At 46.9% G+C, this 22975-nt stretch overlaps 1 protein-coding gene and 1 long non-coding RNA gene across 3 annotated transcripts in view; one reads left to right on the top strand and one right to left on the bottom strand.

Moving 5' to 3' along the window:
* Nucleotides 1–22975, top strand: part of HAUS1 (HAUS augmin like complex subunit 1) — a 29085-nt gene that overhangs the window by 2319 nt on the left and 3791 nt on the right. The window contains exons 1-7 of one of the 2 annotated variants that reach the window (XM_074995824.1): nt 1589–1679; nt 12114–12288; nt 13114–13249; nt 14671–14805; nt 16331–16454; nt 17969–18034; nt 22442–22513. In XM_074995824.1, the coding sequence (XP_074851925.1) occupies nt 1647–1679; nt 12114–12288; nt 13114–13249; nt 14671–14805; nt 16331–16454; nt 17969–18034; nt 22442–22513 (741 nt within the window). In that variant the 5' untranslated portion in view covers nt 1589–1646. Of the gene's footprint in view, nt 1–1588; nt 1680–12113; nt 12289–13113; nt 13250–14670; nt 14806–16330; nt 16455–17968; nt 18035–22441; nt 22514–22975 lie in introns of those variants that run through there. The other variant, XM_074995825.1, reaches the window with a different exon arrangement.
* The window catches only part of LOC142013872 (uncharacterized), a 28978-nt gene continuing 13824 nt past the window's right edge, over nt 7822–22975 (bottom strand). Inside the window, exons 2-3 of the long non-coding RNA XR_012645812.1 lie at nt 8643–8911; nt 7822–8276 (exon numbers count right to left, since the gene is read on the bottom strand). This is a non-coding gene — a long non-coding RNA (uncharacterized LOC142013872). The remainder of the gene's footprint in view (nt 8277–8642; nt 8912–22975) is intronic.

The following is a 22975-nucleotide window of genomic DNA, read 5'->3' as shown; positions in this document are numbered from 1 at the left end:
TACATTTCACAAACCAGACAGTCTCTGCGCTAAAGAAACAACGGACCTAAATCCAATATCAGAAACTGGAATACAGTACATATAAACTTCTAGCCTATAGGGGAACACTTTAACCTCCCTGGACATTCAATCATGGATTTAAAGTAGCCAATGCTCTACAAAAGATCTTTACCACAAGATTACAGAGGGAGACATCTGAACTGCAATTAATTTGCAAATCTGACACATTTAAATTAGGCCTTAACATTACTAGGGCAATTTCCCCACCTCTGGTGTTCTCAGGAATTGGGCATATCCTACTTATTTGCTTGTCTGCTGCTCCTACTAGTGACAGGTAACACCCACTTATTTTTCCTATTCCCTTTGCCCTGCTCCCTCCCTGCTATATAAACCATGGATTGTAACTGTGTACTCTAATCATCTGATGGAGTGCGTCTTACTCACGAAATTTCATGACCTATTTTTTTTAATCTCTAAGGTGCTGCAGAACTGCTTGTTTGTGAAGCTACAAACTAACATGCCTACCCCTCTGATACAATGTTGCTGCCAACAGTCTTCATGTCTGACTTTTAGATGATCTCAAAGATACCTATGCCAAGCTGTTGAGCATCCTGAAGAGAAGGACTAAGACCATAAACTTGATTTAGTGTAGGGAGTGGAGGACAGGTCCAATGCAGTAAGAGCAACCAGGAGTGGTGCATCATCATATTATAACATGATTCTCTTTTCTTCAAGATGTCCATATTCTATGTTAAACTACAAAGTAGGGCACTACTCTGTTCTCAGGAATGGAGTAAGGACTTCAGAGTTGGGCTCCCTACTTTGAAGTTAAATTTGTAGTAAGAGAAAATACTTGTAGACTCTCTGCTGGCTACTTCGATGTAGTGCCTAACTTTGGAGTTAACTTCAAAGTCAGTTCCTAGTGTAGACACACCTAGTTTGTTCATCACAGTGTGGCAACTTTGCTTCCTAATATGTAATCTTTGATATGATTTCTTTTATAACATTAAATCGTCACATATGACAACACAGTAGTTATTTTTTAAGAGTCTCTGTTTGAAAGTGGCCTGACATGGTACTATTTTGTCAACATTTTCAACATGCTGACTTTGTAACAACACAGACATGATGATGGGTTTTCCTGAGAATGACACCATGGTACAATCCCGCATTTTTGTAATACCAGGTCATCACACCAGGACATGGTGATGTCAATACATTGTGATACAGCCTTGTTTTGGGTGTGGCTGGAGGACCATTTCGTGACATGGTGACAGATTTCATGATCCTGTGTCCACACACATCAACACAGTGTCAGGTTCCCTGCCTCTAGGTACTGTAAAATAAGGTGGGGTTGTTGCTATTTCTGCAACAACCCTGCAGGAGGCTGGACAAGGAGAGCCCCCAGCTGCTGACAGATGGTCATAGTCCAGACCCCCTTGCTCCCTCTCTAGTCAATGGGCTCTACCAGCCCTTTCTGGGCGTGGTTTAGGCAGGGGGCGGGGTATAAAAGTTGACTGCAAACTACAACTCCCAGCAAGCGCCGCGGCATCGAGGTCTTTTGGGTGGACGTCCTGCGTGCTGGGCTCTGTGCTGAGGATGATGGGAAGGAGGCGGGAAGCGATTCAACGGGGCCGCGCTCAGCGATGGAGCCCGGGGCAGAGGAGAAGCTCAGTCGGGTAACTGTCGCCGCGTGCGCGGCAGCCTCTGATTGACAGGCGCGGAGTCCCTCAGAGACGAGCATTTCTGTCCCGATTCCGCGCGGACGCTCTTCAGGTCGCCGCCGCGGGCCACTCCGCTGTGTGTTCAGGGCACCGCCCTTCGCCCCTTTGCCTCCACAGGCCGCCCTGTTCCGCCGAGCCCCCTGCACCTCTGGCCTCTCGCCTCTCGTCCGCGCTAGGTCCTCCGGCCTGTCTCCTCCCAGCTCCATGCCGAGCCCTCCCTCCTGGACCGAGCCCCTCCTCAGTGCCCCGTCCGGGACTGAGCACCTCCCCAGTACCTCCCGACCGTGGTCCCCTCAGTGCTCTCTCCTGGACCGAGCCCCACCATGCCTCCCCTCCCTGACCGAGCCCCCTTCCGAGTGGGGCCCCCCCCCGACTGTACCTCCCCTCAGTGCCCTCTCCTGGATCGAGCCCCCCATGCCTCCCCTCCTTGACCAAGTCCCCACTCTGTGTCCCCCCCCCGACTGTACCTCCCCTCAGTGCTCTCTCCTGGACCGAGCCCCACCATGCCTCCCCTCCCTGACCAAGCCCCCACTCTGTGCCCCCCCCCCCGACTGTACCTCCCCTCAGTGCCCTCTCCTGGATCGAGCCCCCCATGCCTCCCCTCCTTGACCAAGTCCCCACTCTGTGGCCCCCCCCCGACTGTGCTCCCCTCAGTGCCCTCTCCTGGATCGAGCCCCCCATGCCTCCTCTCCTTGACCAAGTCCCCACTCTGTGTCCCCCCCCCGACTGTACCTCCCCTCAGTGCCCTCTCCTGGATCGAGCCCCCCATGCCTCCCCTCCTTGACCAAGTCCCCACTCTGTGGCCCCCCCCCGACTGTGCTCCCCTCAGTGCCCTCTCCTGGATCGAGCCCCCCATGCCTCCCATCCTTGACCAAGTCCCCACTCTGTGTCCCCCCCCCGACTGTACCTCCCCTCAGTGCTCTCTCCTGGACCGAGCCCCACCATGCCTCCCCTCCCTGACCAAGCCCCCACTCTGTGCCCCCCCCCCCGACTGTACCTCCCCTCAGTGCCCTCTCCTGGATCGAGCCCCCCATGCCTCCCCTCCTTGACCAAGTCCCCACTCTGTGGCCCCCCCCCCGACTGTGCTCCCCTCAGTGCCCTCTCCTGGATCGAGCCCCCCATGCCTCCCATCCTTGACCAAGCCCCCACTCTGTGCCCCCCCCCGACTGTGCTCCCCTCAGTGCCCTCTCCTGGATCGAGCCCCCCATGCCTCCCATCCTTGACCAAGTCCCCACTCTGTGGCCCCCCCCCGACTGTGCTCCCCTCAGTGCCCTCTCCTGGATCGAGCCCCCCATGCCTCCCATCCCTGACCAAGCCCCCACTCTGTGCCCCCCCCCGACTGTGCTCCCCTGAATGCCCTTTCCCGGACCAAGCCCCCTCCCCCAGTGCTTTCCCTCCCTGACTGTGGCCCCGGTGACTGTACTCCCCTGAATACCCTGTCCCTGACCAAGCCCCCGCCCTCAGTGCCCCCTGTGACTGTACTCCCCTGAATGCCTCTCCTGGACTAAGTTCCGCCCTCAGTGCCCCCCCCGACTGTGCTCCCCTCAATGCTATCTCCTGGACCAAGCCCTCTCCCCCAGTGCTCCTCTGACCATGCTCCCCTCAATATTCTCTCTTGGGCCAAGACCCCCCCCTCAGCATCCTGCTGACCACGCTCCCCTCAATGCCATCTCCTGGACCAAGCTGCACCCCCTTAGTGCCCTTGCTCCCGGATGAGCGCTCCTTTGAGGCCCCTCTTAATTCAAGGCTCTTCTCTGGCCATGTCGCTGCCTTGTGTTGCAAATCTCTTGGCCTTCCTTCTCTCCCTGCCTCTGTGGAGGGGGGCGTTCATCATGAGCCTCCTCTTTTCGTTACTTGGTGCTGGGCAGTTAGGAAGGCCTCCCACACTTCTAAGTAACTTCGGGTGATAGCAATGCTGTGGCTTATGCATTGTGTTTAACCAGACACTGAGCTTCTCGTGACCGTGTGTGGAGAAATTGGTAGGTGTGTGAGTGAAGAATGGGGATGCAGGTTCCGGTAACAGGGTGGTGTACGCCTAAGGAGGTTTTGTCCCCTCTTCCCTTGTGTTCTGAACTGCAAACTCAGTTGATGGGATGAATCCACTTGAATGACTTCTCTTTAGGGTAAGAGGAGTAGAATAACCAATGTGTTTTGTCCTTATTGTCCCGCAGTAAGCTGTCTGTTGTTGATGGACGTGTCCTATTTGGCTTGAGCATGGGCCCATTAAACCTGGGGTTATGAGCTCAATCCTTGAGGAGGCCATTTATGAGTTTGGGCAAATACATGTTTTAAAAACAACTTGTCCAGGGAAGATGCTTGGTCCTGCCAAGAGGGCAGGGGACTGGACTTGATGACCTGCCAAGGTCCGTTCCAGTTTTATGAGACCGGTTACTTCCTGTCCAAATATGGAGATGTATCTATTAGAGACCAGCATTTCACCCTGATTAATATCACTCTGCTATCTGGTGATTTTTAATCAGAGAAGCTCATTAGACAAATGCTTAAATAGTACCTTACAGTACAGGATGCAAATGTTGTAAATGAGATTAATGCAGGAATCAACTTGAAGCATTCAATGAAGTCAAACCAGTGCTGGGCAAACTACGTCCCCTCACCACTTTCTGCAGCTGCCGTTGGTCGGGAATGGTGAATCTCAGCCACTGTGAGCTGTGGGAGATCATGCCTGAGAACAATTAATGGCAGCAAAATGTCTTGCAACCAACCAACAGATTTACACTGATGGGCTTGCCCACTAAGATCTAAACACTAAATACATTTCTTATAATTGTTACTTATCTGTTTTAACAATACTTAGAGATATACTACTCCTAGGGGAATTCACTAAAACATTAAAAATTCTGCACAAGATATTTTAAAGTATATAGGATTCTGCATATTTTGGCAACATAACTATAATCTCGCCAGTTTCAATTATTTTTGAAATACATTACCAAAATATTTCAGCAAGTATTTCTGTACCAAGATGACAAAAAATCTGGATATGATTTTTTACAAATAGATTCATTACTAGGCATATTCATAACAGAACTGTAATAATTCATTTAAGCTACAGTACAGGGTTGTGTTTCCCTCAAACCTCAAAAGCAGTGCAAAAGATTGGGTAAGTCAAGAATAATGGAGGAGCTGAGAGAAAGCAAAGTAAGTGCTAGGAAGGAACCTGGGTGTGAACTTGTAGGGTTGTTGGGTATGAATGGGGAAAAATATGGAACAATTTAGTTGGAGGATGGGAAGGGATTATGAGTGCCTCTGTGCAGATCCTGCGACCCCTTAGCTCTTCCCAGTGCCTACATCTACGCTAGAGAGTTTTGCTGATAAAACTTGCAGAGCATCCACAGACAATGCGTTTTGTTGACAGTATGTCAACAAAACTTGGCAATTTCGTCAACACCTTTCTGCCTCTCCCCCATGAGGCAGAATGCTTTTTCTCAAGAGAACCTGTCAACAACAAAGCCGTGTTGATGCTCTGGGGGTGGGTTTCCAGGTCATCGGGCAGTCCTGTCTGCTGTTCTGTCAAGAGAGGGCTGAGAAGTCCAGCCACTCTGTGGTGACAGAGCAGATTGCTTTTTCAATCTGCTTTTGTGTGTGGCTACACTCTGTCAACAAGCTTTGTTGAAAGATCTCTCCCAACAGTGACTTCTGTTGACAGATTGTTGTAGTGTAGACCTAGCCATTCAGTCAGTCACATCTGCCTATTTCTTCCTTTCTCTGTTCCTGCTCAGCCATTTTCCGTTACACTGTAGCTCTGTGCACCCTCCTGCCCTGCCCCACTATGTCCCTCACTACTAGCCCCTGTCTGACTCCACAGTCCACCACCGCCAACCATCTTCACCCTTTCTGGGTTTTTGTACTGCCTGTCTCCTGACCTGGGATCTACAGTCACTGTGAAGAAGACAGTCTCTTTCTCTTCCCTTTCCTGGATCAGGCTTGCCAGGAATGGCTGCTGTGTTCTGATGCTGGAGTGCTCTTTGGTGGGTAAATGGTGGGACTGCAGTAACTTTTCAGCATAATCTATTTTTTTTTTTTTTTTTGCAATAAATAAATAAAAATATTTGCTGCACATGAAATATGCATACATGCAGTGGTGTAGAATTCCCCCAGGAGTAAATATATATATCTGGATTCAATCTAGCTCACCTCTGTCAATGTTCTATTGAGACAGGGGGACTTTGCCATGAGCTGGTAATTTGGTCTGAATTACACTATGTTGATACCAAGTCCCCGTCATGTAAATACATTTCAGCTACATCTACACTGGGACACTACATTGAAATAGCTTATTTTGATGTAGCAAAATTGAAATAAGCTACTTTGACGTGTAGCGTCCACACATCCTCCAGGGCTGGTGCTGTCAATGTTCAGTGTCGACATAGGAAAGCGCTACGACAAAATGGGCCCTGCAGGGCAGCGTCTACACACACAAGCAGTCCCGATCGGAATAAGGGGGCGAGGAAAGCCTGTGGACAGGGTCACAGGGTGGACTAGCCCTTCTGGGGCTACAGCAAGCTGCTCCCTTAAAGGGCCCCTTTCATACTCGGCCTGCACAGCATGAGGTCCGCAGAGCTGACAACAGATTGCAGACCCCATGCACGCAGCATGCACCTGCAGCAGCAGCCAGAAGCCCACAGGGCCATATCTGAGGCAGGGGCTACCCTGCTTGGTGCCATAGAGGAGGCTGCCCAGCACCTCCTGGAAGATGAGCCCTCCTCCTCGGGGGATGAAGGAGCTGCCCCAGATCATCATGGGGCCCACCCACACCAGCAGTTTGGTGTGGGTAAGGCTGCTGTTGGGACTGTTGTCATGGAGGTAAGGAGGCTTGGGAGGGGACCCTGGGGGGTGGCGGGACCTGGGGTGGTGGTGGGGGGGGGGGGGGGGCCTCAGGGAGGGGAGAGCCTGTGGGCAGCTTGGGTGGGGGGGCAGGCATACCCTGCACGCCCCTCATGGGTGCTCATGTCCTACCCTCTCCCCTGCAGGTGGTCTGTGCGTTGAACACTGCTGCTCCACAGGCTTGTGCAGCTCAGGGACCTGGATGCGCCCATCACGGGTTTTGCTGGCATGGGATTCCCCAACTGCTGTGGGGCACTGGACGGGACCCACATCCCCATCTGTGTCCCAGAGCACAGCGGAGGACACTTCATGAACAGGAAGGGCTACCAGTTGGCCGTCCACCATGGCCTGGAGGACCACCGGGGCCGCTTCTAGGACATATATGTTGGCTGGCCTGGCAGCACCCATGATGCCTGCATTTTTAGGAACTTGAGCCTGTGCCACCAGCTGGAGGCAGGGACCTACATCCCTGAGAGGGAGATCCCTCTGAGGGACACCACCATGCCCCTCTGCCTCATGGCGGATGTGGCCTACTCCCTCGAGTCCTGGCTTATGTGCCCCTACATGGGCCACCTCAGCACCAGCCAGGAGGGGTTCAACACCCACCTGAACCATGTGCACCAGGTGGTTGAGCGGACTTTCGGGTGCCTCAAAGGCTGCTGGAGGTGCCTCCTTACCCGCCTGGAGGCAGGGCTCCCCAACATCCCCCCCAGGTTGTGGGTGCATGCTGCATGCTCCACAACCTGGTGGAGAGCAAGGGGAGGCCTTCGTGCAGGTCTGGGCTGTGGAGGCTGGCATGGCCTACCCCCAGTCAGCCACCCCGCCAAGCTGACCGTGAGGGGATCTGGGTCCGGGAGGCCCTGCGGGCTGATTTCGACCAGGCTGTGGGGTGAGCACAGGTGGGGCCATCCTGGAGGCCCACTCACTGCCCCCCCACCCAACACACTACTGGACTCACACCCACAGTACTGGGCCCTGAAAGCACATGACACGTTTTTGTTTTAAAAATAAACCCAAACATTATTGAAACCAACAAAAATTATGAATATCTTTTAACAGGGGTTGGCAGGGGGTGGAAACTGTGTACATTGGGGGGGACAGCTACTGAGGGGGGGGGTATGACCACTATGTATAACGAGGGGGGAACTATGTACAAAGGAGGGGGGGCCTGAGTGGCCCAGACTTTGCCCCCTTCCCTACTGTCCAGTGCCCAGTTTGCGGGGGGGGGGGGGGGGGGGGGTGTTACCCACACCTGGGCCAGAGGCCCCATTGAGGCTGGGTGGGGGCAGGGAGGACCAGCAGGTATGGCTGGGCTGTCTCTTGAGCCCTGCAGTCCTCCTCCTTGGCGAGCTCCAGGGCAGGTGGAGGGCGACTGGAGCGGCGGGGAATAGCATCCAATTAGTGATCTGCTCAAAAGTCCTCATGAAGGACCCCCCCAAGCCTCCTGGCACCAGGACAGCACTTGTTCCTGCAAGAGGAGCCGATGCTCCTCCACTTGCAGGTGGCACTCTGACACCTCCACCTGGTGCCAGAGGGTGGCAAGGAGATGGGGATCAGTGGCTGCCCGCAGCTGGATCCAGAGGTGGCAGGCTCATCCCAGGGCCGGTCCCTGCTCCGTTCCCTGGCTGCCACAGTGCGACATCCTGGGTGGGCTGTCTGGCATGATGGAAGCGGCGCCCACACTTTTGTGGCCCTCAGATGGCGCAGCTGTGGAAAAGAGCGGGGAAGATGGCCACAGGTCAGGACCTAGACTAATGGCTTACGCCCCCCACCCCTCCCCCTGCTGGGTCCCCATCCCCTGTTCCCCAGGATGATGATGGGTGTGGTGTCCCCCATGTGGGTGACTCCATTGGGGGTTCTGCTCCCCCCTACGCTCAGCGATGGCGTGTGGCGCTGTCCTGGGGGGCAGGTGCTGACTGGCTCTGGGGGTCATGTTGCTGCTGTCCTGGGGCCATGGTCTGGCTGTGGTGGGCCAGGATCAGCTGGGTGTGTGTTTGGTGGTGGGGGGGGAGGCGCTGGTCGCATCCCTTGCTCCCACCCCTTAACCCAGCGCTGTGCGCCTGGAGTACATACCTGATGGTCTGCCTCCACAGCTGGGGGACACCCATTGGATGGACGCCCTGCTGGAGCTGCAGGAGGAGAGATTGATGAGGAGCCCCCCATTGCTGGAGCCCTCCTCCTCTGCTGCCCCGGGGTGGGCTCTTCTGGGGACCCCTGGGGTGCAGGGCTGGCCTCTGGGCCAGACTCCAGCTCCGGGGCTTGCTGGGGCTTGTCAGCTGAGGTGTCAAGGGTGGCTGCAGGGGGAGGAGGTATACCGGGGGCCCAGGATCTCCTTGAGCTCCCTACAAAAGGGGCAAGCGGCAGGGATGGTCTTAGACTGGCTGGCCGTGTCATGGGCCCAGGTGTAACCCTGCCACATCTCCTTGACTTTACTCCCGACATGGTCAGGAGTGTGGATGGGGTGACCCCGGGCAGCCAGGCCCTCGGCCAGCAGGGCAAATGTGTCTGCATTCCACCACTTGCTCCCCATTATCTGGAGCACCTCTTCCTCTCCCCGAAGCCCCAGCAGGTCCCGGATCTCAGCATCCTACCAGGAGGGGCCCTGCCACCTCTGTCCCCTCCGCCCGCCCGCCCAGCTGGGAGCCCTGGGTCCCCCGGGGGGTGTGCCCTGGGGGCACTCAAGGGGCTGGCTGGCTGTCATGGGCACTGGGTGGGGGATCGGGGCGTCTGGAGGGTGCGCAGGCTATGCATGTGTCTGTGCTGCTGCCTGAACACTCTCAGCTTCCTGCCACAGGAAGATCTCTGGGGGTGTGGATCTTTAAGGGCTGCTGCACGCGGCGACCATAGAGCCCCACAGGGGTTGGATAGAGCGTCTCTCAACCCTTCAGCTGATGGCTGCCATGGAGGACCCCGCTATTTTGACATAGCGGGATGGGGATCGTCTGCACATGCCCTACTTTGACTTTGGACGTCAAAGTAGGGTGCTATTCCCATCTTCTGATGGGGATAGCAATTTCAACTTCTCACTGCCTTACGTTGATTTCAACTTCGAAATAGCTCACAACGCGTGTAGATGTGACGCGCGCTATTTCGAAGTTGGGCCTGCTATTTCGAAATAGCTGGCTTGCGTACACACAGCTTTCATTCTGTATTAACAGACTTGAGGAATTTCTGTAATATTTCACTGTAATTATGTACAAAACAACATTGCTGTACATGTCCAGGAGGTCTAGCTTTTCCCTCAGGGCTGTCCTCTTGCTTTCGCCAGTGTGATTTAGATTGAAGTTCACTGATAAGTCAGAGGTACAAAACACAAGGCAAAGATAACTACTGTTGTGGGAGTGTAAGGAAAGCAATGTTCCTTTTGAACTCTTCATGGTCTTGGTCCGTTTAGGTGAACAAGAGGGAAATGAAAATGGGTTTTAGAGAGAGATGTATTTTGAAATGGACTTTCTAAAATCTCCCAGTTCTTTCCATGGATGTAGTTTGTGAAGTGACTGTTGTGTTCATGTGGTTTGTTTGGAACCTGACATCACTGTTAATATTAAAGTTCCCTTTTTCTGTTTGTGTTTTTTGTTTGTTTGTTTTTCTTTTTTTCTCTCCTCTGGATTCAAGACACATTTAAACTCCAATCTAAAACTGTTTCAGACTAACCTGTTAGGAAGAATAGTTCAGTGGTTAGGGGCCTTATTTTGGAGATGTAGGTTCAAATCCTTACTCTGCTACAGGCTTATGTGAACATAGGCAAGTTGACTCTGACCCTCAAACATACTGATTTCTTTCAAAACAAAAAGCAGTCAAATAGCACTTTAAAGACTAGCAAAATAGTTTATTAGGTGAGCTTTCGTGGGACAGACCCACTTCTTCAGACCATAGCCTGTCCCACGAAAGCTCACCTAATAAACTATTTTGCTAGTCTTTAAAGTGCTACTTGACTGCTTTTTGTTTTGATAGTGTATAGACTAGCAGGGCTTACTCTCTGTTACTGATTTCTTTGTGGGAATTTTGATCTGACCCTTTGTTCCTCATTTGTTTTATGTGGACAATAGCCTATCTCTGTCTCATAGAGCTGTTTAGAGGGTAAACATATTAAACATCATGTGATGCTTGAATACCATTGTAACAGGAGCCATTGTGTTTTGCCTATTTGCCTGGCTCATGTAGATGGACCAAACAACTCCTAACTTAGCTGCAGTTGAATGCTGAAGAACTATATTTGACACCAAATACAGTAAACTCATATCCTGCAGCCCCAGGACCAGGAGGTTGCCAGATATTCAGATATTCTGGATAATAGATATATCTAGCAATGCAAAACACTAAAGAAAAACAAGTTTAGATATTAAGAAACAAACAAAAATGTATGCAGAGTATTTTATTTACCAACAACACTAGTATTGTGCACTGTAAAGTTGTACTGTATTTGCTGTATTTATTTGTATTTACTTTCAGTATACTATACTCATGGAAAATGTAACTAAAACTTACTTATGGTTAAAATGCTAGTTATTTGAGAGTTCTGGATAATAGAATGGAAGTGAAAGAGTTACTGAATATGGTGGGTGAACTGACATGAAACAAATTATGGTTTTTAAAAAATTGCTTTTAAGTATGAATTGGCTTTGAACTGCATTCAGGTACAACGTACCTTAGGAGCCATTTAGCCTTATCTATGCTAACATGCCAATTTTTCATAGTACTGGAAATTCCAGACTATTTGTTAGATTTTACAGGTTGCAGTCTACTATTTCATTGTCTCGCAAGAGCATTGTCCTGAAATCTCACCCCATTTTGTATGTGAGCTTCATGTTCTCCTTCATGGTTGTAAAGGATGGGATGGATCATAAGAACATAAGAACATCAGGATTCATGTTGCGCTCCCTGTCAGTATCCAGCCAGGGCCAGTAAAGCTAATGATCTTATCAGCAGACTAAAGGTGAATCTACACTAGAGAAGAAGGTTGATTTCAGATGTGCAGTTTTAGCTGTGCCATTAGCATAGTTAGAATCGACATACCAGAATCAAGTTTCTTGCCTAGTGTAGTCCGGGCCTCTTACGTGATAGTGTGGAGTATGCGGGTTCATGGCCAAGCCCAGAGAGGTCGATTTTGCTGTGGTCAATCTTCTCTTAAGTATAGGTTAGTGCTAAATTTGAGGCACTTTGTGTATACACAGAGAAGATGGCTGCTGTCAAAGGCTATGTTTACACCAGATAGTTCTTTGAAAAAATTTCATTATGCTACACCAGTAGGAGGAACCAATGAGGGGAGAGTATACAATTCCCTTGTACTTCTACTATTGTGTTTTTTCAACTCTATGCTTCTCGTCTATAGTTGCACTTCTGCCATTGCTACAACCCATGATAGTGCAACAATGGATGATTGCCCAAATTTACTTGCACACACACATCTAGTGTAAAAAAGACCCAATATAAAGGAATAAGATTCATGATTGGTGGATGCATATTCTGGTTCTCATGTCTGATGTTTAATTCCCCTTCCTTAAATTAAAGGTTTTACTTTCTGTACTCTCACTTTCTTGGCAGGTTACTTTATGGCTAAAAAGAACATTTGGAGATCAACCCATTCCACAATATGAAGTGAATTCACGGACTATCGATATCTTATATGAGCTTGCAGAATGCAATGAAACCAGGGACAGGGATGTCTCCCTTGTGATAGAGGATATGAAACAGAAGACTGCAGAATATGAGTCAGAAGGTGAGTGTGGAGCTTCAGACTCCAGTTCCAGCAACAATGCCTTTTTCTAAGTGAGTCTGTATGTTTCTATTTTCTGCTCAATATAATGCTGTTCTCTAAGGGAAGCAATTTAGGATTCTGATACAGCAGCGATATTATTTAGCAGCTCCTTTACTAATCATAGGGAGTGAGCAATGCATAAAATGGAGAACAACTAAGTATATCCTGAGTAACTAGGAAGCTCATGCAACCATAGTAATTTTTATTTTAGCATGTCATATATTAAACCACTAGCAGGGTTTTAAATAGATAGAATTCTACAGCATCAAGTAAGAAGCCTGATACTGTGTTCAGGAGAATTTCTGTCTCCTTCCCTAGCCCCTACCAGACACAATTCTATTTCCCACCCCCATGTAGTCTTCAAAGTCATTTAGCATTTCTGCCATTTCCACATTTTCCATTATTGACCTCCCCACTTCCTTACCTCTGTTGAGTAATGGGCTTTTCCTTGCTTCTAATGTAATTTAGAATGTTTCTATTTAGTTAAAATTTGTGCCTTGGCCTTTCTAATTTTGACCGAAAATGCTTCTGTTATTTATTTATATTCCTACTGGGTAATCAGACTTAGCTTCCACTTTTTGTAGTACTCTTTTAAGAGCCCTCCATTAGATAAAGTAACCAAATAGAGCACAGCACATTGGACCTTAAACTGTGTCTTTTGAGTCTGTTTAGACTGAAAGTACCTTGAAACAGAGATGTCGTGTATTATAAGTGTGTATATATGCATTATAGTCCCATGTATGCCTGTGACAAATATTAAACAAAAGTAACTGTGTGGTTTTTCAGTCAACTATCTACAGGATCTTCTTATGGAGAGTGTGAATCTTTCCTTCAACAGTCTTTCTAGTGCAGGCACCAACTATTTGAATGCACTGGTAGATAGTGCGATGGCGCTTGAAACCAGAGACACTTCCCTAGCAAGGTAATTCTTCCTACGGTTTTCTGAAGTCTGGAAAAATGGTGTCCAACTTTCTCATCTGATGTCACAAGCAGTACTCTGAGGCCAATTTTCTGCCACGTTCTGCTCCTGTGTGCCACTTGTACAGCACAAAGGGCAAGCACCTACAGTTCTGTGGTGGGGGAGTTCCCAGTGGGTACAGAAATGTTCCAGCAGGGGACAGGCACCCCTTCTCAGCTGTGCCCAGTGGATTGTGGTGGCCAGGGAGAGGTGCTTATGATTTGGCATGAAGTTGCTGAGGTGAAAGAGGACTGGGGGTAGTCCTCTCTCCCCAGGGCAACTTGCACACTGAGCCCCTCAATCACAGCCCCGCTTGACAGCCAGCACCTCCATCCAGAGCCTTCACATTCCTGCACGCCAACCCTCTGCCCCAGGCGTGATCCTCCTCCCAAACTCAGAATTTCTTGACTCCATTGCTGCATTAACTTTTTTATGTGCACTAATATGACGATGATGTGTTGCATGTTAACTCCACATTGGTGCACATTAGAAAATTTGTTACACTCAGGTGTGGGGAAAAATTATAGTGAACCCTGTGCTGGAGTAGTCAATATTGTTCTCGCCCCCTACTCCTGTAATGCAGCAGGGTTGCTGATAAGCACTTCTAGCAGGAAAGGGACAACAGCTATTCCTTGGGCAGCTGCAGTGGGTGACAGTTGAACAGATTGGGCTGATTCATAGGTCTCTGCTGGAGATTTGCAAGGTGTGGTTCAGGGGTTGCATTTTCAATTAATGAAAAGATTTTTTTTTTCCTTAATATAGTTACCCTCAAGGGCCACCTATTGGACACCTCAGTTTTGCAAATCTGATTCCCTAAAACCTGGCAGGGTCTGCTCAGCCCTTCATCCTCAGGAGATATTTAAATAGAACATGGGTCTATTTACCCTGTGTAGCTCTCCAAGGTGAAGCCTTACAAAAATGCGGTCCAGTCTGGTGCTTTTAATGAAAATAGGGATTTGCCATGTGCTTTTAGCTAAAATGTCCCTCTTTGCCTCTGTTCCTCTCCTTCCTGCTCCAGCTGGTGTGCAGTGTGGTGTGTTCAGACTGCTTGCCGTCATTTGCCTGAGAAGCGATAGCACTTCAGGTGGTGCACATTTATAGACTGTGAAATGGTTCAAGATAAAAGGAGGTGTATAAATGTGTATTGCACAGCAAGGAAAATGTTAAGCTATTTTGAATTTTATGTACATTTTCAAACCTTGGTATATAGAAATTCTTAGCTATTTGGATTTTCAGATAGTTCAGCTAGACATGACTGTTACCAGATTTGCAATTATTGGAGAATAAACCTATAATAAATGTTAAAGAAAATAAATGGTTATGTAACCCTGTGCTTCAACAGCACTGACTCCTTAACGGGTCAATGAAATCTTTTGTTTCATTAGCTTCATCCCCGCTATCAATGATTTGACCTCAGATTTACATGCGACGGAATCGAGAAACAGAGAAATGGAACTTGAATTGACCAAGCTTAGGAAAAAACTAACTGCAGCACTGGTGCTGGAGAAAAAGCTCCAAGAGTGAGTACTTGGGGAGGGGGCGGCGCTAAATGGGGTGGATTGGTTCCCTATTCTCAGAAACATTTCATATTGTCTCTGAACAGTAACAAGGATATCTGAATATTTGGTTTTAAAAGATTTTTAACTTGAAAATTTACGTGATGCTGCTTGGGTCACACAAGTAATTTTTGCTTTTCTTTATTTGAATCATTGCTCTGGGGAGGGGTTGAGATGAGTGGTTCAATACGCAGACAGCTCTAGCCCTCTCTCACTGCAGCAGCTTGGGGTCAGGTGAGACGCATCTGTCCAGGATGTCTGCAACTGCAGTAGGTACAGCCAGGGGAGGAGGGTGCCTGTCTTCTGGCTAGGGGACAGACTGACACGCACAGAGAAACTCTCTGAAATATATAATAGATGTCCCTTTCTCCACCCTGCCTCTTGCTGGGCCCAGGGGGTTAAAGCTATCCTTGTCCCCATCTTTGGCCCCTTGTGGCACTCCTGTGATGATTATTACTGATGCTCTCAGCAGAGACCTGCCTCTCCATTTTAGGAGAACCAGTCGCATTCTAGGCACATACCATTGTCCTGGCACAACAAAACTCATGCCTTGATTTAGGTAAGAGGAAGCTGCATACTACATTTGGTGGTCCCAGCTCTTAAGATGCATCTACACTTGTATTCCTCTTTCGAAAAGGCATGCAAATGAGGGAAGTCAAAAATGCAAATGAGGTGCATGTTTGGCACCTCATTTGCGTGTTATATCGAAAGAGCTGCTTTTGAAAGAAGAAAACCAGTGTAGATGCTGCTCTTTCAAAAGTAAACCCCATCTTCAAAAGAATCCTTCCCTGTATTTAATGGAAAGGAGGATTCTTTCGATGATGGGGTTTACTTTTGAAAGAGTAGCATCTACACTGGTTTTCTTCTTTTGAAATAAGAACATGCACATGAGGTGCCAAATATGCATAGTGTTTGCATTTTTATTGCCCTCATTTGCATACCTCTTTCGAAAGAGGAATGCAAGTGTAGACGCACCCTTAGTGTTTAAGAGTTCTTGAAACATGGCTGGACAGACACACAAACTCTCTCAAATGTAGTAGTTTCACAGCAATTTAAACCATTAGGCAAGGTTCTTGCAACAAACTTACTTCCAAGAGTCAAAAGAGATTTTAAAACCCCAAACTTACAGTGATTAAATAAAATACGAGTTGAATAGTGCTCACAAGTATGTTGCTTTGTGCATAGATAGGGGATTTCAGAGTTGGCAGGGTCCTTTCAAAAAGGACCCCCCGTCTGGACGAGCCATGTGGAAGCAAAAAGCGGCAATTTCGATGAGCTGTGGCCGGTGGCATGCTAATGAGGCACTGAATATGCATTTCAGCGCCTCATTAGTAATCTTCGAAATGGCTGTTGCGAAGTTGTGTGCTAGTGTAGACGTAGCCTGAGTGAAATTAAGTTTTCTGCTTCACTTTGTCCCTCCTGTTTACTTGAGTGTGAATTTGATGGAAGGTTAGTAAGCCACGTATTCAACACAATTTTCTTCTTAAAGGGACCTTAAAAAAACAGAAGAACATCTGGCAGTGGAAAAAGCCAAATCTGACAGCAGGACCCAGAACATGAAGTTCCTAAAAGATAAATCTGAGGACTTCAAATTCAGGATCAAGGCTGCAGAGGTTGGTGATAAGTCTTCTACTACTATTTTTGAGGGAAGATGCGATCTTGGGCTCTGAAACGTATAGTTTTATTACTAGTTAGAGACATCTTTGGAGCTTTTCAGCCTCCAAGAAGGGAAAACTATTACAAGTGACACTTGGAAATAAAGAATGGTTGGTCCCTGAAAGGAATCGATTGTAAGTGATCCTAAGTGCCCTTTCCTGTATAGCTGGGGATATGTAGGTGGATGTTGTGATGCTTGGCTCCATTTGATAAGGTATAAAGGTCCTGGTGGGTTGAATGTGTTCCCTTGCTGAAGTGAGGTGGTAAGTAATTGCTCCAGTATTTTAAAGTTAGGAAGGTTCTTGCTCGTCATGTATAAGGCAATGATGTGCTCACACAAATTTTTAGTCAGTTTCACAACAGAAGTGAGGGGTAGATTTATTAAATAAATGATTACCATGAACACTCTGACTGCTTGCCAAAAATGTAGTCTTAGTTATGTACTGGGAGTACAAATGCAAACATTTAAGCAAACGTATAACTTGCATGAATGTCCCGTATAAGTCAAATGTATACATGGGTTTTAAGGACTGAGACTTTAAAGAAACTCTTAAAGGTAAGTAAATTCAAGTCCCCCATTGTTCTTATTCACTAGAAAAATAATTTGTTTTTTTCCATTGTTCCTTGCTGTGGAACCCTTCATAAATTAAAAAAAATATGTAGACATAGATTATAGTTGGAATTACTTTTCACATATTTGTAGAGCCCTACACTGATACAAAAATGGTATCTGCATCTGCAAAAATAATCTACAGACAGCCACATCTGCGGATGTGGATAAATGTGTACCTAGAACCCTGCAAATTTGCAGGGTGCTAGATGCAAAATTTGTATCCATATCTGCAAAAATGAGCCCTGGATATCTGCGGATTTGCAGGGCTCTACATATTTATCTGCATAGATGTTATCAGATAGCATGTTATCTTCCAATGTCATGCTTCTGGTAGCAGTGCAGTGTAGTGTGCATTGTACATTGGTTATTTGACTGATTCTGAAACCCATTTTTGGACTAGTTAACCACTGTATGAGAAATGGAGTTTCCCAGCCCCTTTATGAAGTAAGGAAGAGTGTTACAGGACACTATGACCATCTATATAATGGTTTGATAATTCTCAGGGATAAATGTTCTGCTAGCATGACATTGTACTGGGTTAACCTACTCATGTTCTTGTTTAATGCTCTAGTCGTGCTGGCTTTCTAGTCGGCATATTGGTGTTTCTCCATGTTTTATTAGCAACTGACTCCACAGTTAAAGTTGCTTGGAGATTTGCACTTTAAAACAGCAATAAATTCCAGCTATCATAAATGTTATTTCTTTTTATATCCTTATGTTCAGATACAATTGAGCATCAAAATATCTCTATGCACTGCTTCTGTAGAGCTTTGCTATGAATAACGTATAGTACAAAGTCTGTTTTGTTAGAGGAGCAGTGTGTACTGCACAAATTTGTGAACTGTCTTTCCCTTGTAGGAGCAGCTTTCTGCAAGCGGGATGGATCCTTCCTTGACACATCAGTCATTAGTGAGCCTCTCAGAGGTGAGTATGTAATGATAAGAGAGACACATTTGATGTTCCTCAGCTTTCATCTGATATTACTCCCCCTTTACTTACACTACATCAGTGATATCTTTATCATTTGGACCCATGGTAAAGAGACTGTTGGGCTAAGTCTATACTACAGAGATCATTTGAAAGAAGTTCTTCCAGAAGAGATCCTCTGAAAAAACCTCTTTTGAAAGAGCGTGTCCACACGCAAAAAAGCGGATAGAACAAGAGGCGATGGACTTAAACTGCAGCAAGGGAGGTTTAGGTTGGACATTAGGAAAAAGTTCCTAACTGTCAGGGTGGTCAAACAGTGGAATAAATTGCCAAGGGAGGTTGTGGAACCTCCATCGCTGGAGATATTTATGAACAGGTTAGATAGATGTCTATCAGGGATGGTCCAGACAGTGCATGGTCTTGCCATTGGGGCAGGGGGCTGGACTCGATGGCCTCTCGAGGTCCCTTCCAGTCCTAGTATTCTATGAAGATCAATCCACTCTTTCAAAAGAGATCATCCACACCGCCCCTGCTCTTTTGAAAAAATGGGCCAAGGATTGAAAAATCTGGTGCCACGAGGACTGCTCTTTCAAAAGAGGGGCCCGTGGAGGGTCTACACCTGCTTTTTTTTGAAAGAAGGTGCTCTTCCTGATCTGGGAGTGGAAGAGGGCTTTCAGAAGAAGAGCCACATTTTGACAACCTGCATGCCACCATCAAACTCAGCCTTGACCATTCCACATGCGAGATCCATTTTCTGGGCACCACGATACAAATCACTGATTGACAAATCAATATCGTTCTCTACTGGAAACCCCCTGACTGCTACACCTTCCTGCATCCCTCCAGCTTCCATCCAGGTCACATCACATGATCCATTGTTTATAGTCAAGGCCTTAGATACAACCGCACCTGCTCCAAAGCTGCTGAAGGAGACCAAAAACATCAAGATCTCTACTAGGCATTCATAAAACTTTACTCACCTGGAGAAGTAAAAAATAGATTGACAGGGCCAGGTGAATACTGGAAACCAGGTACTTTTAGGTAGGCCCAAGGTCAATAACAGAACACTACTTATCAACACCTATAGCCTCTATCTCAAACCCCTCCAGCACATAAACAACCTACAGCCTGTACCGCAACATGATACTACACTCTCAGAGGCTGTGGGTCGGGGCCTGTACTCTCCTACAGACAATCACCTAACCTCAGGAAAATTCTCACTAGCAACCATTTGCCATGCCACAGAAATACTAATTCTGGAACTTTTCCCTTTAGCAAACCCCATTGCCAACGTTGTCCACATATTTACTCTGGAGATACCATCACTGAACCCAACCGCATCAATTACATGATCTGGGGCTCATATTCCTGTATCTCCACTAATGTTATGTATGCCGTCATGTGCCAGCAATGCCCGTCTGCTATGTATATTGGACAGACAGAACAATCACATTGCCAAAAAATGAATGGACACAAATCAAACATTAGGAATCTGAATACACATAAATCTGTTGGTGAGCATTTCAGTGGAGCAGGCCCCGGTATTAAAGACCTGAAAATCTGCGTCCTAAAACAGAGAGACTTTAACACCAGAGACATCTGAACTGGAGTTTATTTTCAAGTTCAGCACTTTGCAGCTTGGTCTGAATAGATATTGCAATTATCTTTCGCATTCGCTTCTCCACCTTTGATATTCATAGTGATCTCAGGCAAGTCACTTAACTTAACAGACACTTGCCATAAGTAATTTCCTTCCCTCTCTTCCCTGCCCTTTGCTTCCCCTCCTTCTGTTCTGTGTAGCTGATTGGTCAGTTTTCATTTCTTTTTTTTTTTTTCTATCTCTGTTATATTTTCATCATGACAGTTTACTTCCATCAGAATTTCTAGATTTGAAGAAGTAGGTCTGTCCCATGAAAGCTCATCACCTAATAAATTATTTTGTTAGTCTTTACATGACTGCATTTTTGTTTTGTGAAGATGCAGACTAATATGGCTACCTCTCTGTGACTGTGTCTGAAGCTGTGAATGTGAATAACCATTTGGGCAGTGTAAGGAAATAACATTTATGTTTATGTTTGAGACAGACCCAAATCAACATCCCACATGCAAAATCCAATCTGTGATCCAAATTTTGCATCCTGAGGCCACTTCCAGTTTTCTGTGAATTTTTGGACATAATTGTGAATACTGTAAGACAATCATGGCATAATTTCTTTAAAAAAAACACTGTCACAATACTTTATTTAAAAAAAACCAAAACAAACACATCTTTCCTTTGTTTCTTATTGTGGATGCTCTGGCTCTTTGCTGCAGCACATGGCATCTGTCTAAGCCTGTTCTGTCTGCTCTCACAAAACTCATGCAGGTTGGACCTCCCTGGTGCAGCATCCTTAGGACCTGACCAATCCCAAAAGAGGGACTTTGCTGGACCGGGGGTGATCTCCTGCCTACATTCCACTACTCCTCTCCACTGCTGCACACTTCTGCTGCAGCTGGCTCCCCTACTATTAGCCCAGCTTGATTGCCAATCCCTGCTGGCTCCATATCTGGCCACAGTCTTGCTGTCAGCTGCTGGCCCCATGGGCCTAGCAGGGCTCTCAGCCACCAGCCCTTCTGCCACGAGGTTCCGAGCTGCACGGCTTTCTGGTCTGATATTTCTGGACCAGAGAGTCCCACTTTCAGAGATGCAACCTACATCATCCTGGGTTACTTTAACAGAATTGCAAACGTGTTATGTACTTTTTGCTATTTATGTTGTTCTTCTTTCTTGCTTATTAGTTTGAATGTTGAATATAGTCTAGTCAGTTTAATTTTGTAGAAGTCCTGAACCCAGCATTGTTTAGCAATATGTGGACCTCAGAAGATTCTGGTTGCAAATTTTTCCCAAACTTCTATGTAGAGATTGGTTTCTTTTTTTTAACATCTTTATTTTCTAATAGAGCAGGAGTGGGGAGCCATTTTTGGGTCAGGGGTTACTGACCCATGCACAACTCAAAAGCAAAAAAAAAAACTTCAACCCTCACTGCCCTGGCATCCCAGTTGAGAAGAGGGGAAAAGAAAAACACCCCTCCCAGATGTGGCTCCCAACTGAAAAGCAAGAAAAAAAGAAGACATCCCCTTCAAGCACCAGCCTCATAGCAGGAAGGTGTATGAGCGTGTTTGGAGGTGCTGAGGCTCAAGATTTACCCCCAGGGATGGATTAACTCTTCTAAGGGCCTAGTGGATTTTGTGAGGCCCCACCCTAGGCTCTGGGATAGGGCCAAAGACGAGGAATTCAGTGTGTGGGAGGGGGCTGCCAGGGAGCTGGGTAGGGATGCAGAGTCTGGCGGGGGGGAGTGCAGGAGGAAGGTAGGGATGCACGGTGTGGGAGGGAGGGTGCAGGAGGCTGCAGTTGGTTGTGATTTCCTAGCCAATGGAAGCAATGGGGGTGTGGTGCCTGCAGGAAGTGCTTCCCTGCAGTGCAAGGAGACACTTCCTCTCTCTACCAGACATAGGTGGGCCACAGCTTGTGGGCCCATGAGGCTTGGGGCTCTCTCCCCCACCTCCTTCAAGGAGTAAGGAGCCAGAGCTGACTTGACCATGGCATCCCCTGTGTGGAATACCAGCTCGCACTGCTGTGCGGGCACTGAATTTCCCACCCCTATTATAGAGCCTAAATGTGGGGGCAAGTTTGACTTGACAGTGTTCATTTATCTGTTTTGCAAAGTGATGAACAAATATTTGGAGTGGAGGGGTGAATTATTGTATCATAATGCATTATAGGTTTATTTTTAAGTGGTATTAGTGCTAATGCATTTTGCTGGGTCAGAAGCCCTTAGGAGTTAGCTCTTCTCTTTTTCCACTGAATGGATGCAGTACCGAAAGTGGTGGTGAAAGGTTCCCCACGCTGCCTTACCTATGTGGTTCAGCCCTGTTCTGGCAGGTCATCCTTTAGGTGTTAGCAAGTAGCTCATTCTTTCTTGACCTATTCAGTCTTAGCCTGAACTGAGATTTCCAGCAAAGGTCTGAGGTAATATCCATTGCAATGGTGTTTTTCTATCATGTAGACACCTTTCCAGTGGCTTCTGATTGAGATTGCTGCCTTCTTCAAACCAGACCAGCAGAAAGGCAACAGTTGCTAATACTGTGTAAACGCACATAGTATGTTTTTATAAGGGTAATAAAAATGCATTTTTACTTCCATATAAAACTGCAGCTGGTTTTGACTAAATAAAATTGTTGGAATATTAAATCATTTGAAGAATTACAGGTCCTTAATGAGAATTACAGCAGTAATGGATTGCCTTAAAACCTGTATAGAATTAAACAGTTGAAAATAACTAAAATTAAGTATTTATAAATTTCCATCACTTATACTAAATTAGACTGCAGAAATATAACCTGGATGCTTTGCTGTATTCACAGAAACTGTCTGAACTAAAGCAACAGACTCTGCCTTTGAAGAAGAAACTGGAATCCTACTTGGACTTAACTCCAGTAATTATTTCTACTAGTATTATATCATATTCTAGTATCCTAAAAGTGTATGGCTGTGTCTACACTTGCATTCCCCTTTCAAATAAGGGAAGCTCATGCTTTATTTCCATAATCTCTTTTTGGAATAGATTCTTTTGAAAGGAAACAAAGCGGTGTAGATGGGGCTCTTTCCAGAACAAACCCCATCTTTGAAACAACCCTTCTTCTGGTTTTGTTTCAGGAAGAAGGGTTCTTTCGAAGATGGGGTTTATGTTCAAAAGAGCCCCATGTGCACTGCTTTTTTTTTTCTTTTGAAAGAATCTCTTCTGAAAAGAGATTATGCAAATGAAGCATGTGATATGTAAATCAGTGCCTAATTTGCATTTTCGATTTTCCTCATTTGCATTCCTCTTTTGAAAGAGGAATGCAAGTGTAGACACAGCCTATGTGTATATAAAAGAAATTGGAATAGCTTTCTTTTAA

Source organism: Carettochelys insculpta, chromosome 5 (assembly GCF_033958435.1).
Source record: "Carettochelys insculpta isolate YL-2023 chromosome 5, ASM3395843v1, whole genome shotgun sequence".
Lineage (NCBI taxonomy): Eukaryota > Metazoa > Chordata > Testudines > Carettochelyidae > Carettochelys > Carettochelys insculpta.
The sequence above is the reverse complement of the archived record's forward strand: the minus strand, read 5'-3'. Positions and strand labels throughout refer to the sequence as shown.